General features: G+C 44.1%; 1 protein-coding gene across 5 annotated transcripts in view; it reads right to left on the bottom strand.

Moving 5' to 3' along the window:
* NRF1 (nuclear respiratory factor 1) overlaps nt 1-13,181 on the bottom strand; it is a 51,826-nt gene extending 38,645 nt beyond the window's left edge. For 4 of the 5 annotated variants that reach the window (XM_083183296.1, XM_083183294.1, XM_083183298.1 and 1 more), the window contains exons 1-2: nt 12,843-13,016; nt 250-487 (exon numbers count right to left, since the gene is read on the bottom strand). In XM_083183296.1, coding sequence (XP_083039422.1) covers nt 250-478 — 229 coding nt within the window. In that variant the 5' untranslated portion in view covers nt 479-487; nt 12,843-13,016. Of the gene's footprint in view, nt 1-249; nt 488-12,842; nt 13,017-13,038 lie in introns of those variants that run through there. The other variant, XM_083183295.1, reaches the window with a different exon arrangement.
* Nucleotides 13,182-13,662: the final 481 nt, after the last annotated feature.

The following is a 13,662-nucleotide window of genomic DNA, read 5'->3' as shown; positions in this document are numbered from 1 at the left end:
CAAAGTGTTCAGTTTGGGAATATTATCCAAAGCAACATTATGAATAATTCAACATTTTTAATTTAATACTATTATTATGACATAGTGCCAGAATATTCCATTGCACTTGACAAAATAGTAGGAACACAGTAATTGACTAGGAAAGAACAGGAGAGATAAGGTCCCTGCTTTCAAGCTTACAATCTATAGTGCTATTAAGGTCTGAATATAATTTAAACCAACATTATTTAATAGATCCCATTGTTATACCTGCAGCTGCCAGATGGGCAGTTATCTCATCAGCTGCAGTGGAGTTGAGAATATCAGAGTCATCGTAAGAAGTATCCTCTGGAGATGATGGAGAATCTTCATCAGCACTGAGCATACTGTGGTCTGTGTATGTGGCAACATGGACTTGCTGTACTTGCTGCGCCACAGTGTGAGCAACGGTATGGGCTTCAATGGTCATATCCGTCTGGTTAACAGTATGATCCTCCATTGTTGCTAACTGTAAATAGACATACAGCATTTGTAGAAAGATGAACATATTATTGCAGTCACTCAAAATACAATGGTCAGAACACGTGACTACTTCCTCACTTCATACATGCGATCATGAAATGCACGGACAATTTAAAAAAAAGACTAAAGTCACAATTTTCCTTCATTCCTCCCATGGAGACTGCATTGTATGTACTGCTATAGCTCCATGAACACCCCAGCAGATATCACTGCATAAAAGGTGATTTCATCCTATACCAGCTGTGTGGTCGCACAGACTTCTGGAGGTCTAGTGAGCAATATGATCCATAGTCTTATATTTACATACCCAATGAACGTCAATAATCATTCTGGGTATACTATAGCCCTGTCTGCTTAGAAACACATTAAAGGGGTTAATCGATAATTTGTCAATACGTATTCACTCACGGGCGTTTTCACCCATTTTTGGCCATTTTCACCCATACCTTTTCAATGGATTTTTTGAATTGGCATGGCGAAAATAGAGCAAAAAATCAACCCTTTTCATGGGTTGACCTTCTCCCTGTCAACCTAGACACAGTCGACCAAACGATCCATACCAGACTTGGGGTAGGTGGGCCCACACATGTACAGCTTTATTTAATACGTTATTCTCTCAAGTTTCCAACTGCCTCTCTGCCATCTCCTCCTGGATGTCTGAACGATTTCTGAAGCTGAATATGGACAAAACCGAACTTATTATCTTTCCCCCACCCAGAGCTATGCCCCCTACTAATATCTCTATCACTGTTAACACCACCATCATCTCCCCTGTTCCCCAACTCCGCTGCCTGGGTGTCACTCTTGACTCCTCCCTCTCCTTTGCACCCCACATCCAAGCCCTGGCCCATTCTTGCCGGTTCCAGTTACGCAACATTGCTCGCATCAGGCCCTTTCTCTCACAGAGTGCAACTAAGCTGATCATCCACTCATTGGTCATCTCACGGCTCGACTACTGCAATGTTCTCCTCACCGGCCTCGCTCAATCCCAACTGGCTCCTCTCCAATCTGTCCTCAATGCTGCAGCCAGGCTTATCTTCCTCTCCCGCCGCTCTAATTCTGCCACTCCCCTTCAACAAAATCTGCACGAGCTTCCATTCCCCTACAGAATCCTCTTCAAACACCTCACACTCACATACAGGGCCATCTCTAATTCCATTGTTCCATATATCTCTAACCTCATCTCCATTCATACACCCTCCCGCCCTCTACGGTCGGCTGACGACTGTCGTCTCTCCTCCACCCTGATCACTGCTTCCCATGCTAGAGTACAGGACTTTGCCCGTGCTGCACCCCTTCAGTGGAACGCACTCCCTCACTCCATTAGACTCTCCCCGACCTTGCAAAGCTTCAAACGAGCACTGAACACTCACCTATTCATCAAAGCATACCTTCCACTGCATAAACCAGCTGGTTCTCCGACCCCTTGCCTGTTTACATCCTGCTATCTAACCACCACCCACTTGCTTGCACCTCTTGTAATCTGTCTCCCCTTCCTACTAGATTGTAAGCTCCTCCGAGTAGGGCCCTCTTCCCTCCTGTTGTCAAAGCCCTCTTCTCTTCACATTTCACTCACAGCTCTCCTATAGTCCAACACTCAGTGACCATCTTTGTCCGCATACTCATCTCCATCATTGGCATCTAGCCTCTAGTTGTATGTTGATTGAGTCCTCACTACTTATATCCAAGCTGTAATGTGTATTGAACTGTGGCGCTCTTTATTTGTACTGTATTTTTGTTATTTATTTAATGTTATGCCAAGCTTTGTCTCCCTGTATTGTTCCTTTGTACGGCGCTGCGAAACACTTGTGGCACCTTATAAATAAAATTATAATAATAATTATAATAATTCCAGCAGTCTGCAACAAAAAGCTGGAAGTAGTTATAGAAACTCTTCTAGCTGGGAGTAGAAAGTAAATAAGGCACATTATAGAGATAATTATATCTCACAAAATTGGTTGGCTACTGAAAGGTTATGTGGAGATTTATCGCCTTGTGTCTAGACCAACTTCAAAGTTTGTTTTTTGCAAACAAAGTTTTATAAAGATACATGTTTAATTGGATAATAACCAAAACAGGAAAGAAAAAAATACTGCATGTTTAATCACACGGCACATCTCACCGTGTGTACACACCATTAGATGTATGGGTAAATGTTACTTCAAAGCTGAAAAAACATCCACATGAACGGACAGCTGCAAATCTGATTTATCTTATGTGCAGCACGTGCGACCTCCAACCCAATGCACACAACAGATCAGATAGAATGTCAAACACATTTGATTTGGCCACTTTCACCCAATTTCTTGGCTCGATCTTTGGCTTTAAAAAAACCAGGACACTGTTGCAGGCTGACTTCAGGCCAGCAGTAAAAAAAAAAAAAAAAAAGAGAGAAAAAAGCAGCTCCTAAAAAGCACTCAGGATTATCCTTGTGTTAATATCCTGTTCTTGTGACTTCCAGCCTTCATCTGACCTGGTTTTAATCAGCCACAGAACCTGTATAATCCACAAGCTTCGTGTTTTAAAAGGAACGGTATGGCCCATACACACTGGGCGACTGAGCTGAAAGTCACTCAAAACAAGAGGTTTGAGCGGCTTTCAACTCAAAGCCACCCAGTGTGTATGGCCTGGCGATGAGCGCTTCTGCGCGCTCCTGCAACATCGCCAGGAAAGCTGTTCATCTGCTGGTTGTACCAGCAGATGAGTGTCTTTCAGGGCGGCTTTGCATAGCGCTCCTCTATGTATATGCACTGAGCTGCTTTCCCCGCAGCAATGAATGCCATCATTGATGTCCATACATGCTGGACAGTCACCCAGTGTGTATGGACCTTAAGCCTACTCTATGATCACCGATGTACTACAGTACATATAACTTAAATTGTGCCAAACAGGCGCTTCTGACGAAGTAGATAAAATATTTAAAAACAGAATCTGTAAACTATCATAGGGCTGGTGACAACAGCTACTAGATTTAAGTCACATGGTTCTGATGCAAAACTGCATAATTGTATAAATAATTTGCTCATTTTTTCAGCAAATGCAGGGCATACACTGTACAATCAAATGTCTGCCACCCCAACAAACATTTAATCCAGGGCTGGACCAACCCCGGGTGCCAGGTTACCACAGCGACCAGATTTTTTTGTGGAGGAAGCAGAATCTGGTCGTGGCTGGGTGCGCTTGCGGTAACAGTTTGGACATGCCTGGTCTAGACAGACAGTCAATTGGTCTACCCCAAAAGTTTGACAGGAGTTTTCCAAGATTTTGTTTTTTTAAACTGGTTTATTCTTACTTCACCAAGCATGTTGGCATAGAAGGAGAATATAATAGTGCTGAAGCATAGTGAGGGTAGGGAGCCATGCAAGGGTACGCTTTACACTAATTCAGAGTCCATGTTAACATTAACACCAAAAAAAATAAAATGTGAAAAAACTCATGACGACCTTTTCATGACAACATCTTTACATCTTTACCCGGTCAACCTATTGACTACCTATTTAGTCCAGGTGTAGGCAACCTATGGCTCTCCAGCTGTTGTGAAGCCACAAGTCCCAGCATGGCTTGCCACGGTTTTGCTATACGAGAGTGCTAAAACTGCGGTAGGGCATGATGGGACTTGTAGTTTCACAACAGCTGGAGAGCCACAGGTTGCCTATGCCTGATATAGACACGGTCTACCTAAATATTTATTTACAGTTTCTTAACGCAGCAGATTCCGTTGCGCTTTACAATAATAGACAGTGATAAAACAAACTGGGTAACAACAGACAGACTTGGAGGTTAGAGGGCCCTGCTGCAAGCTTACAATCTCCACACACCTGTGCATGGTTGTGGCTAGAACCACTTCTGTCTTAACTTTTCCCATCAGCCACTGGGTCTACGTATACCTGGACTGGGAATATAAGTGTGGCAAGCAAAGAGTAGCGAGCCCACAAGGTACAATCCGCCTGCAATAAAATAACCTACCCTACGGAAATTATAGGTAAAATAAAAAAGGCTGTGAGGGCATCTAACAACTTTCGCCCTCACATAACATCACATCCCAGTCAAATAATAGAAGTGGTTCTAGACACAACCCACCTGTGTGCCCAATATATTCCTTCCTCCCTTAGGGAAAAGACATTCCCCCGTTCTTTCCCTGTGAAGGAACAGAGGAAATGTCCGTCGCTCAGGCAATGGCAGCTTAACGGTGATGCGGCCAACATGCAGCTCATGAATTATTGCATCTGTCCATTTGTGGTCTGTCACTGCCACACACAATCAGCATACTGTGCCAACAACAATATAATGCCGTGGCACTCTGGGGTGACTTGGGTTGGTGGTCCAGGACCAATTCAAATTAATTGACAATCTAATAGGCAAAACCAATGCTTGTGTCTGTCAATCATAAATTATATGGACAAACAGAAGCAAATCTTATCTGGCACTACATAAATAATCCTAAAGATGTCATATAAACACAACTTTGAATTTCTCTATATCAAACTTTTGGCATGAGGTGCCATGGATAATAAAATTGTGATACTATTGGGTGCCGTGATTCTAAAAAGCTTGGGAACCACTAGTATAATGTATGCCCAGCAATATACTACATTCCCCATGTTGAAATATAACTGAACAGCAAAGACATAATTTTTTGTCCTCTGTTTTTGCACTTAAGTACCCCATATACTTGTGAGACTTCTGTAAAGGTGTCCACACATGCACCGATCCCGGCGTGCGTTGTGGGCTTAACTAGCACACATAGCATCGCATCGTATGCCTTGTGCATGCGATGCTATGCTAGAAAAAGCTAGTACAAAAAGTATGTGCAGCACATACTTTTTGTACTGTGCGATGGGGTGCCGAGGGAGCGCGCACCCCATTGTATAGCATCGCACCGCCGGGATCGGTGCGCGTGTGGGAATTTTAAGGCTTGAAATCAAATGTGATTTCCATTGAACTCCTCGGTGGCCGGATCACATGATACATCATATGCAGTGCTTTTGCATATGATGTATCGTTTTCAATCACTGTCATGGCTGTGGGATCAAAAAATCTTTATGGCAGCCATTGCACTCTCAGGCTAAAATAAGCACAGGGTCACGCATTAAATTGGAGGTTAAAACGCACATGCGATTTGATGCTTTTCACCTGATTGCTCGCCCGATACGTCAGACAAATCACACAAGTGTATGGCACAAGTCGCACAAGTTTATGGCCAACCAACTACTACATAATATGTTGGTCTAATACACTTATTGTAGTGTATTTATGTAGCCGGGGCTAATTCCTTCCCACTTTCTTTGGACACACCTTAACCAGCCCAGCATACTCACCGATAGGGAGGTCAGTATCCTGTGTCAGCATCCTGATGTTTATGATGTTTTGAAGGCAGTGTAAGTTAGATTTTGGCGAGGTGTGCTCAAACTGAAATCTAAATTGCAGTGTAAGAATGTGTAGCAGTTGATAATCCTGTCTGGTCAACTGCCTGGATTCGCGATCTCCACCAACAGGGGCTATCACCCTCGCAGGGGACCACACAGAGGGAGAATACAACCAGTGGCAAGCAAAACAAGCCACGAGCCCATAGCAAGAGGAGCATGTCGAGTGCAGCGAGCACGAAAGGTAGTTTTTTGCACCACCACCTGTCGGCATACCAGTGGCCGGGATTCCAGTGTCCTTCCTTGTGAAAGAACATCAGAAATGTCTGTTTGCCAGTTACTGGACAAAGGGGGCACATACAGTACTTTCGTGGCCAATTGGCTAGATAACTGCATAATGCATGCTCAGCATAACTTTGAAGAAGGTCCTGTAGCAGTGCTTCCCAAAACCTCTGTCCTGAAAGCACTCCACAAGTCAATGTTTTAAGGATATCCATGCTTAGGCACAGGTGACTTAATTACTAACGCGGTCAGTTTGATTATACCATCTGTAGTAAAGCAGGTATATCCCTAAAAATGTGGAACGGTTTTGCCGTTATATGTAGTTGAGAAACACCTAGCAACTAGAAACATCTTACTAGCTAATTAAGGACTATTCATTCTCAAATAACCACCCAATATAAAAAAGTTGTACAAGTTAAAATTAAAATGTGATTGGTATTCACCAATGGGCTTCACATTTAAATGGAATTTACAGGAATTCTGTGCAAAAACACATGCCCTCTACCACATCAATGTGAAACTCATCGGATGTCACTAACATTCCTAATACTTACACCAGTGGTTCCCAACATCTGAGGAAAAGCAGGTATATCCCTAAAACTTGGAATATTGGAGTTAAGCGCACCCAGCTACGACCAGATTCTGCTTCCTTGAGAACCATGTTCGGGAGCCTCTGCCCCATAAAGCAGATTCCATTAGACTCACCATATGCCCCTTACTGATTTCTGTTTGTAGATGAATAGAACGGTGCACAAAATTAATCACGACCAGGACGAGATTAGATGTCATTGCTCTCTTAAAATCTAATTAAATTGAATCTTTAGTGTGGATCAGGTCTATTTTGGAACGTTACTTTATATTCATTGTAGATCTGGGTGGTCCAGGTGCATTTTTTATAAATTTATTGTGGCTCATGCAAAATCTATGTTAGTTGTGGCCTATTTTTCTATTCATATAAGCAAAATTGAATCGAAATCAAACACAATCGATCCCGATGGGCGGCATTGGAATCGGATAGAAAAATAGACTGTGCAGGTAAGACTATATAGTACAGCCTGTACTATATAGTCCAAATCAAATGCATTTGCCTTGCAATGCGATCTGATCCAGATAGAATCGGGATCGAATAGCAAGGCAATCGCACCATATGTACACCCTTTTAAGTGTTCATTTATTATGTGCCTAGGTGGTTCTCTGTAGATTGTGTGGATCCTGCAAAATCATTGTGTGTGAATTTATTATGGATCTGGTTTTTATACTCTTCATCTTTTGGGAAGGCCTGTTCCTTTAATTATATATCTGTTTTGCTGTTAGGAGTGAGGCATTTTCTGTGTAAATTCCTTAGAGGTTTACACTTCATCATTTTGGGAAGAATATAATTGGTACCAGAGAGCTATACACGGCAATAGGGAACTCTAAAGTGCTAGATTAATACTTAACTCTTTCCACAGAACTGTAATGGTGTGTTTTACACAATTTTGTTCTTTAAGCGCATCTTCATTCTCATATAAATGACCACCTCATAACTCTGTAAAGGCACATTTTTAGGCATGGCCCTTTCGCCTCACTGTTTTATTCTGCTTTGGAAGTGGTAACACAAATACCACAGAAGCATTACCACCAGGGCTGTAACGCAGAAGCAGCCAAACAGATCTAGTACAACAAACTATTTTTCCCTGCAGGTTTGTCCAATGTGTAAAATAGACCTTGGTCACTTAAATTGATTAATAAAAATGTTTTTGGACAGATCCAGTACAGGGAACAGTAAAATCACTACATATAGCTAGGAGACAAGGATCAGCATCCACAACTGGAACAGAGTATATTACAGCTCCAATTACTCCTCCCCAAACGGTTATGCACCCATCTGCTGGTCAATATGCTCTTCTCCCCCATACAGCAATTTTCTGTTACAGCAGTCTTCCTTCTGCCTTCCTGTCTCAGTCATCATTTTAGATGTATCCTATAGAAAGGTTCAAATCTATTACACTTAGCTATTCAGATAGTGAATGGGGGCTGTCATAGCTACCAAGAAATGTAAGCAGACAGTCATGGGAGATGTTCTATGTAGCTACATGTAGACACTCTGAGCTGTATGGAGCTGCGTAGCACTAGTGATTGTATTTCCCTTGTGTTAAAGAAAGATAATATGGCTGTTTGGTTATCTGGGCGGCTACGGATATTCCCGACCAATCTATATTTCCCAAGAGTCATTCACACTGGGATAAATTTGTTATAGAAACATAGAATTTGACGGCAGATAAGAACCATTTGGCCCATCTAGTCTGCCAAGTGTGCATTTTTCTAACACTAGACGAGATAGTAAAAAGACATCATCAGAAGGACCTTACTGAAAGATATATTTTACTAACTCGTCTAGTGTGCGCACCCAATATCATAAAAATGCACCCTCTTGCACATTGTTAATGACCCACTCCCTCATCTGAACAGCTTAGAAGAGAAAGAGCAACCTTAACAATGGCTTTGCTGCAGCATGCCACCCCCCAACTTTCCCCATCCAAATGATCTTCCCGGGGATGGACATCTTTCCATAGCAGGACGCTATGAAAAGCGCTATGGAAAGCCATCCACCCTGTCGCTTATCTGCTGGTAATATCCACGCGGTGGACGGTGATGATGCTAGAGCCAGGAACTCCAGCACGGAGGTCAGCAGGGTCTCCACTCTAAAGCTGTGTACACACGGGGGCGATAGGGGCTGGAATCGCTGGAAATATGGTCGCAGGCGACCATATTGCCAGTGATGGGAGTGTGCCCCTGCGATAAATTGCCGGGTGCGGGCTCCCGTTTTCAGCCCTGTTCTAATCGCTGGTTGCAGGAGCTTGCTCCTGCGACCAGATGATTACCTCTGCGGCATCGCCGGCAGAGGTTCTCTTTCATCAGCGACCATCTCTGGTCGCTGATGAAAAGGAGAAACTGAGCAATATATCTCCACCGTGTGTACGGGGCTTAAGTGCTGGGGACCCAGCTCACTGCAGGGTGAGCTGCTCCAGAGGAACAGCTTTGTGGGAGTGAGGAGGGGTATGCATGGATTTGTGTAAAACGTGTGTAATAAAGTTTTACTATTGTGTGAGTGTGTGTGTGTCTTTATTTTAACATTCTTTTTACAGGTGAACTACAAGTCTAAAGGTGTCCATACACTAGTAAGATTTATCTTCAGATCTGGCTGGTTGGAACAAAAACATGGTTATGGATGAATGACAGTTTATCAGTTTTCCAGCATTTCCAAACAAATGGTCAACTGTCATTTGCTCTCATCCATAACCAGGTTTTTGTTCCAACCAGACAGATCTGCAGATAAATCTGCGTGTGTATGGCCACCTTAAGGGTGCCCATTAATGCCCTGCATGCTGTGACTTGTAGTTCGCCAAGGCCCAGCATGTGGGTAAGGCCTTCTGGTATTTGTAGTTCTACTGTAAAAAAAGCAATGTTTTGATTTAATCTAATATTTACACTATTTTATCAGCTGCCAAGGGATGCCGGAGACAGACTTTTTCAGGGGGTCTCCACTCCCCCAAGTGACCTGTCCAGGGCTGACTAGCCAAGGGTGAGCATGGTTCGGCTGGGGGAACTTGCATAAAGTGTCCCCCGGCTGTGGCATGACACCGCTGACTGTTGGAGCCTGGTGCTGGTTTCAAAATACGGGGGACCCCCACTTTTTTAGTCCGGTGTATTTTTAGAAACAGGACTGGTCCAAGAGCCCAGTGCTGGTTTACCAAAAATCACACCTTATTACAGTTGCAATTTTGATTTTTTCCCTGAGAAAACATCTGGATGCGATTTGTAATGTACTGAAAGCAGCTCAAAACGGTAAAAGTGAGCTGCTTTCAGCTCAAAAATTGCCCAATGCGCATGGACCTTTAATTCCTTTAGTTTCATAACAAAATCACAGGATTAAAATTGGATTTAAAATCTGCAGTACTGCCTAAAGCTGTAGATTCCGATACCTGGAAACAGTGACACCGAACTGCACTACTTGGATTGGGGTGTTTAAACAGGAAAACCAGTAAGAATCTGAACCCACATTGTGGCCTCTTGTTGGTCCTCCTGCTCACTTTGCAGGTGCTTTAAAGAGGTGACCAAAATATTCACAGCTTTAAGAAGGATTGTTGTTTATGTTTTAAAGCATAAACACCCATATATAGCCAACATGTGTGTTCCCCTTTCAGCTACTTTATCTGATACACACACACACACACACATTGAAAAGACCAAATACAAGCCATTTTTATAGCCATCCAAGTAGAGACGCAGGTACAGGAAGGAGTTCCAATTAAAGCTCTTTTTATATTGGGCTGGTGAATGTAATGGTGCCCATACACTAGGGTGATTGAAGCACGATATCTCATTGCATCCTATTTCCCTTGACGCTTCCCATGCAAAAAATTGCATCTGAAGTGCTTTTCCCCTCATTTGATGTGCATACAATCATGAGATAAATCGCAAGCCCCATTTGACCTGAAATCGGGTGATGTCATGTGGGCTGGGGTATATAAATGACAGATTGCATACCATTGCGCTAAATTGCACGGGTTTAAAAAACACATGCGATACAATACATATTATGTGCAGCACATAATATCTTGAGATGCGAGATTCGACCAGTGTGGCCACGCATCGCATCATGGGACACATTCAGTGTGCATACAATGGCAGGTATTCAATGCTGTTTGCGAGTGGTGACAGCGAGCAGGGCTTCCTGCTCGCTGTCACCACTCACCCTGACAGCATTCAACACAGCCTCCGCATCCGCCAATTCCCCCTCGCTCCGTTTTTTGAGCGAGGGGGAATTGGCGGATGCGGCTCCAGAATCAGCGAGACCCGCGGCTAAAAACTGCGAGTTTTCTGCAGCAGCCGCGGGTCTCGCTGTTTTGGGGAATTCTCGCCGTCCTGTGACGGCGAGGATTTCCCCAGTACGTTGAATAGAGCGAGCGGCCGGCGCGGGGGTTAAACAGCGAGGATCGCTGGTTTTCAGCAATCCTCGCTGTTTAACCCCCTCGCCGACCGCTTGCTGCGGCATTGAATACCCCACATTGTATTGGGTACTTGTGTAGTTTCATGGCGCCGTGCATCTGAGTCCCCTTGCGGGGCTCGCTTCGCTCGCCCACGCTGCGGGCTCGGTGGCTCGCTAAGCTAAAATCAACTCCATGCCAACATGGATAGTGGAGTTATGAACTATCCATGTTGGCATGGAGTTAAGTTACTTTTTTTAACATAGTTTGTGGCCATGCTGGCGCCGTGAAACTACACAAGTACCATGTATTGCTCCAATGCAGTAGAAATCAAATGATTGCATGCAATATTGCCCTAGTGTATGGGCACCATTAGTGTTGACACTGAGCACAAATTTCAGCCAGAGAGAATGCATTATCGCGGTCTAGCAATGCATAAACCTCTACAAATCTGGCAGGGCAGAATTATTGTATACAGGTACTAGACTACTGTGCAGAAATGTCAATGATTATTTCTGCTTAATGGTAATAATAAATGTTCACCCCAAAGTTCAATGTTTGTTATCCTAAGGGGAGTAGTGTTTACTATTCCATTCACAAAGCACATGTAGTTAACACAATATTTTACTAATCAGACACCAAGACATGTGTGTATGTGTATGCCAATGGCCTTCTCAGTCACAAGACCTGACCCTAGTAAAGAATTCATGAGATAATCTGGAAAGATTCCAGACACTGTAATTTCCACAATTAACCTGAGTGATTCTTGTAGAAGTCAGGTCCTGCACCCTATTAAGTGACTGTATATTGGAGTTTCCATTTTGGGGTGTACAATGTGTATCTATTACAGCTCCTTATAGCAAGTGAAACAGGAGATGGTTCACATTTTATGGGGTATGGCTTAAAAAAATATATTAAAAAAATGTAATGTTTTTATTTTTTTTTAAGGGGGGGGGGGGGGGGGGATTCAATCAGAGGCATCAGATACCCATTATCAAGGTAACTTAAACTTCCCCAGAATGAAAGGTGTCCTCACTTCTATTAATAACTACCATTTCAAACACACATAAAATTGTAATAATAGTGATGATAATGAATAATGTAATAATAGTAATAATGAAGTTTGGTTGCAGTTCTTTGTGCAAAGTGCTATAATTTATACAATAAATAGTTTTTGGCTGTGATCATGTATGTCCATTGTATCGTTTCTTGTATAATTGTCCCCATTCGCGTAGAACAGTGATGGCCCTGTAGTATACACTATAGGATCAGCAGCATCAGCATGACAATCTATATGCACATATATGGTATATGAATAGCATGCACATGTGTGTATATATATATATATATATATATATATATATATATATATAAATAAATAAATAAATAATGTGTGTATGTATGTATGTATGTATATGTGAGCCACTACATCCGCCCCTCTCCGCAGCACAGCAGGCACTGAGTATATACTGCAGGCATGAGACCTAGGCCTCTCCCATGCCCCCCGTTAACCGATTGCAGTAGAACGGGCCTAGCTAGGCCTGCAGCCACCTCCCCGCCTTTTCGTAGCCCCCCCATTTGTCTCTCGGATCTCATATTCCCGTTGTTCTCCCCGCAAAGCGCAGTGCAGGGCGGAGCTGCTGGCAGAGCCCCGGAGCCGAGCTCCGTGTTGCGGCTGCGCCAGCAGCAGGGCTGATAGCTGGAGATTGCGCGGTAGGGCACTCACCTCAGAGCGGCTGCGCTACAGCGAGCCTGCGCCGTGACACTCAAGCAGAGACCTCTCTGAGCGGCTGCAATGGCTGCGGGAGCCGACACGCTGCACACGGCCACAGCTGGAGCGGCGTCACTGTCGTCATGACGTCAGCTCACTGCTGGGCCACGTAACGGAGGGTTCAGGCGGCCATGAGAAGAAGGTCTCTTACCTGTTACTGTCACTCTCTTGTCGCTTTATCGTGTTTCTTCTAGTTTCTGAGACTGGGCTCAATCACAGAATATTGGACCCCCTAGACTAGCATATATAAACTGCCTCACAAGAATACTATCCACTTGGACATCTAATGGGAATAGTAACGCGTGGTGAGCGAGTCTCCGAATCCTAAAACCCCATACGATATATTGCCGTGGCATTACATAGTTAACCTATTTGAGTGCACACACTGATGATATCGTTCAGTGACGTCACCAGGACATGCTGAACATGCGGGTAGTTTGGCTATATATAGCCAAATTGATCTGCATGCTCAGCAGACAGGAGGGGTCATTAATAATATTGAGTGTACACACTAGCAGTGGCATAACAATAGCCCTGCAGACCCCACGGTGGTGAGGAGTGTGGGCCCCCGAGGGTCTGCGGGCAGGTCCGGCGCCACCACTAGGCAGCTTTAGGCATTTGCCTAGGGCGCTGGCCACTGGAGGGCGGTGGTGAGCAGCAGCAGAGCTTCTGCCAGCACCGAGGGGAGAAAGCGGCTGGGAGCTTGGGACTGGAGCAGGTGAGTCAGCCATACCCCCGCCCCTGGATAGCGCCGCCCACACACCACTGACCCCCC

This window comes from Crinia signifera, chromosome 4, assembly GCF_055691185.1.
Source record: "Crinia signifera chromosome 4, ASM5569118v1, whole genome shotgun sequence".
Classification (NCBI taxonomy): domain Eukaryota; kingdom Metazoa; phylum Chordata; class Amphibia; order Anura; family Myobatrachidae; genus Crinia; species Crinia signifera.
The sequence above is the reverse complement of the archived record's forward strand: the minus strand, read 5'-3'. Positions and strand labels throughout refer to the sequence as shown.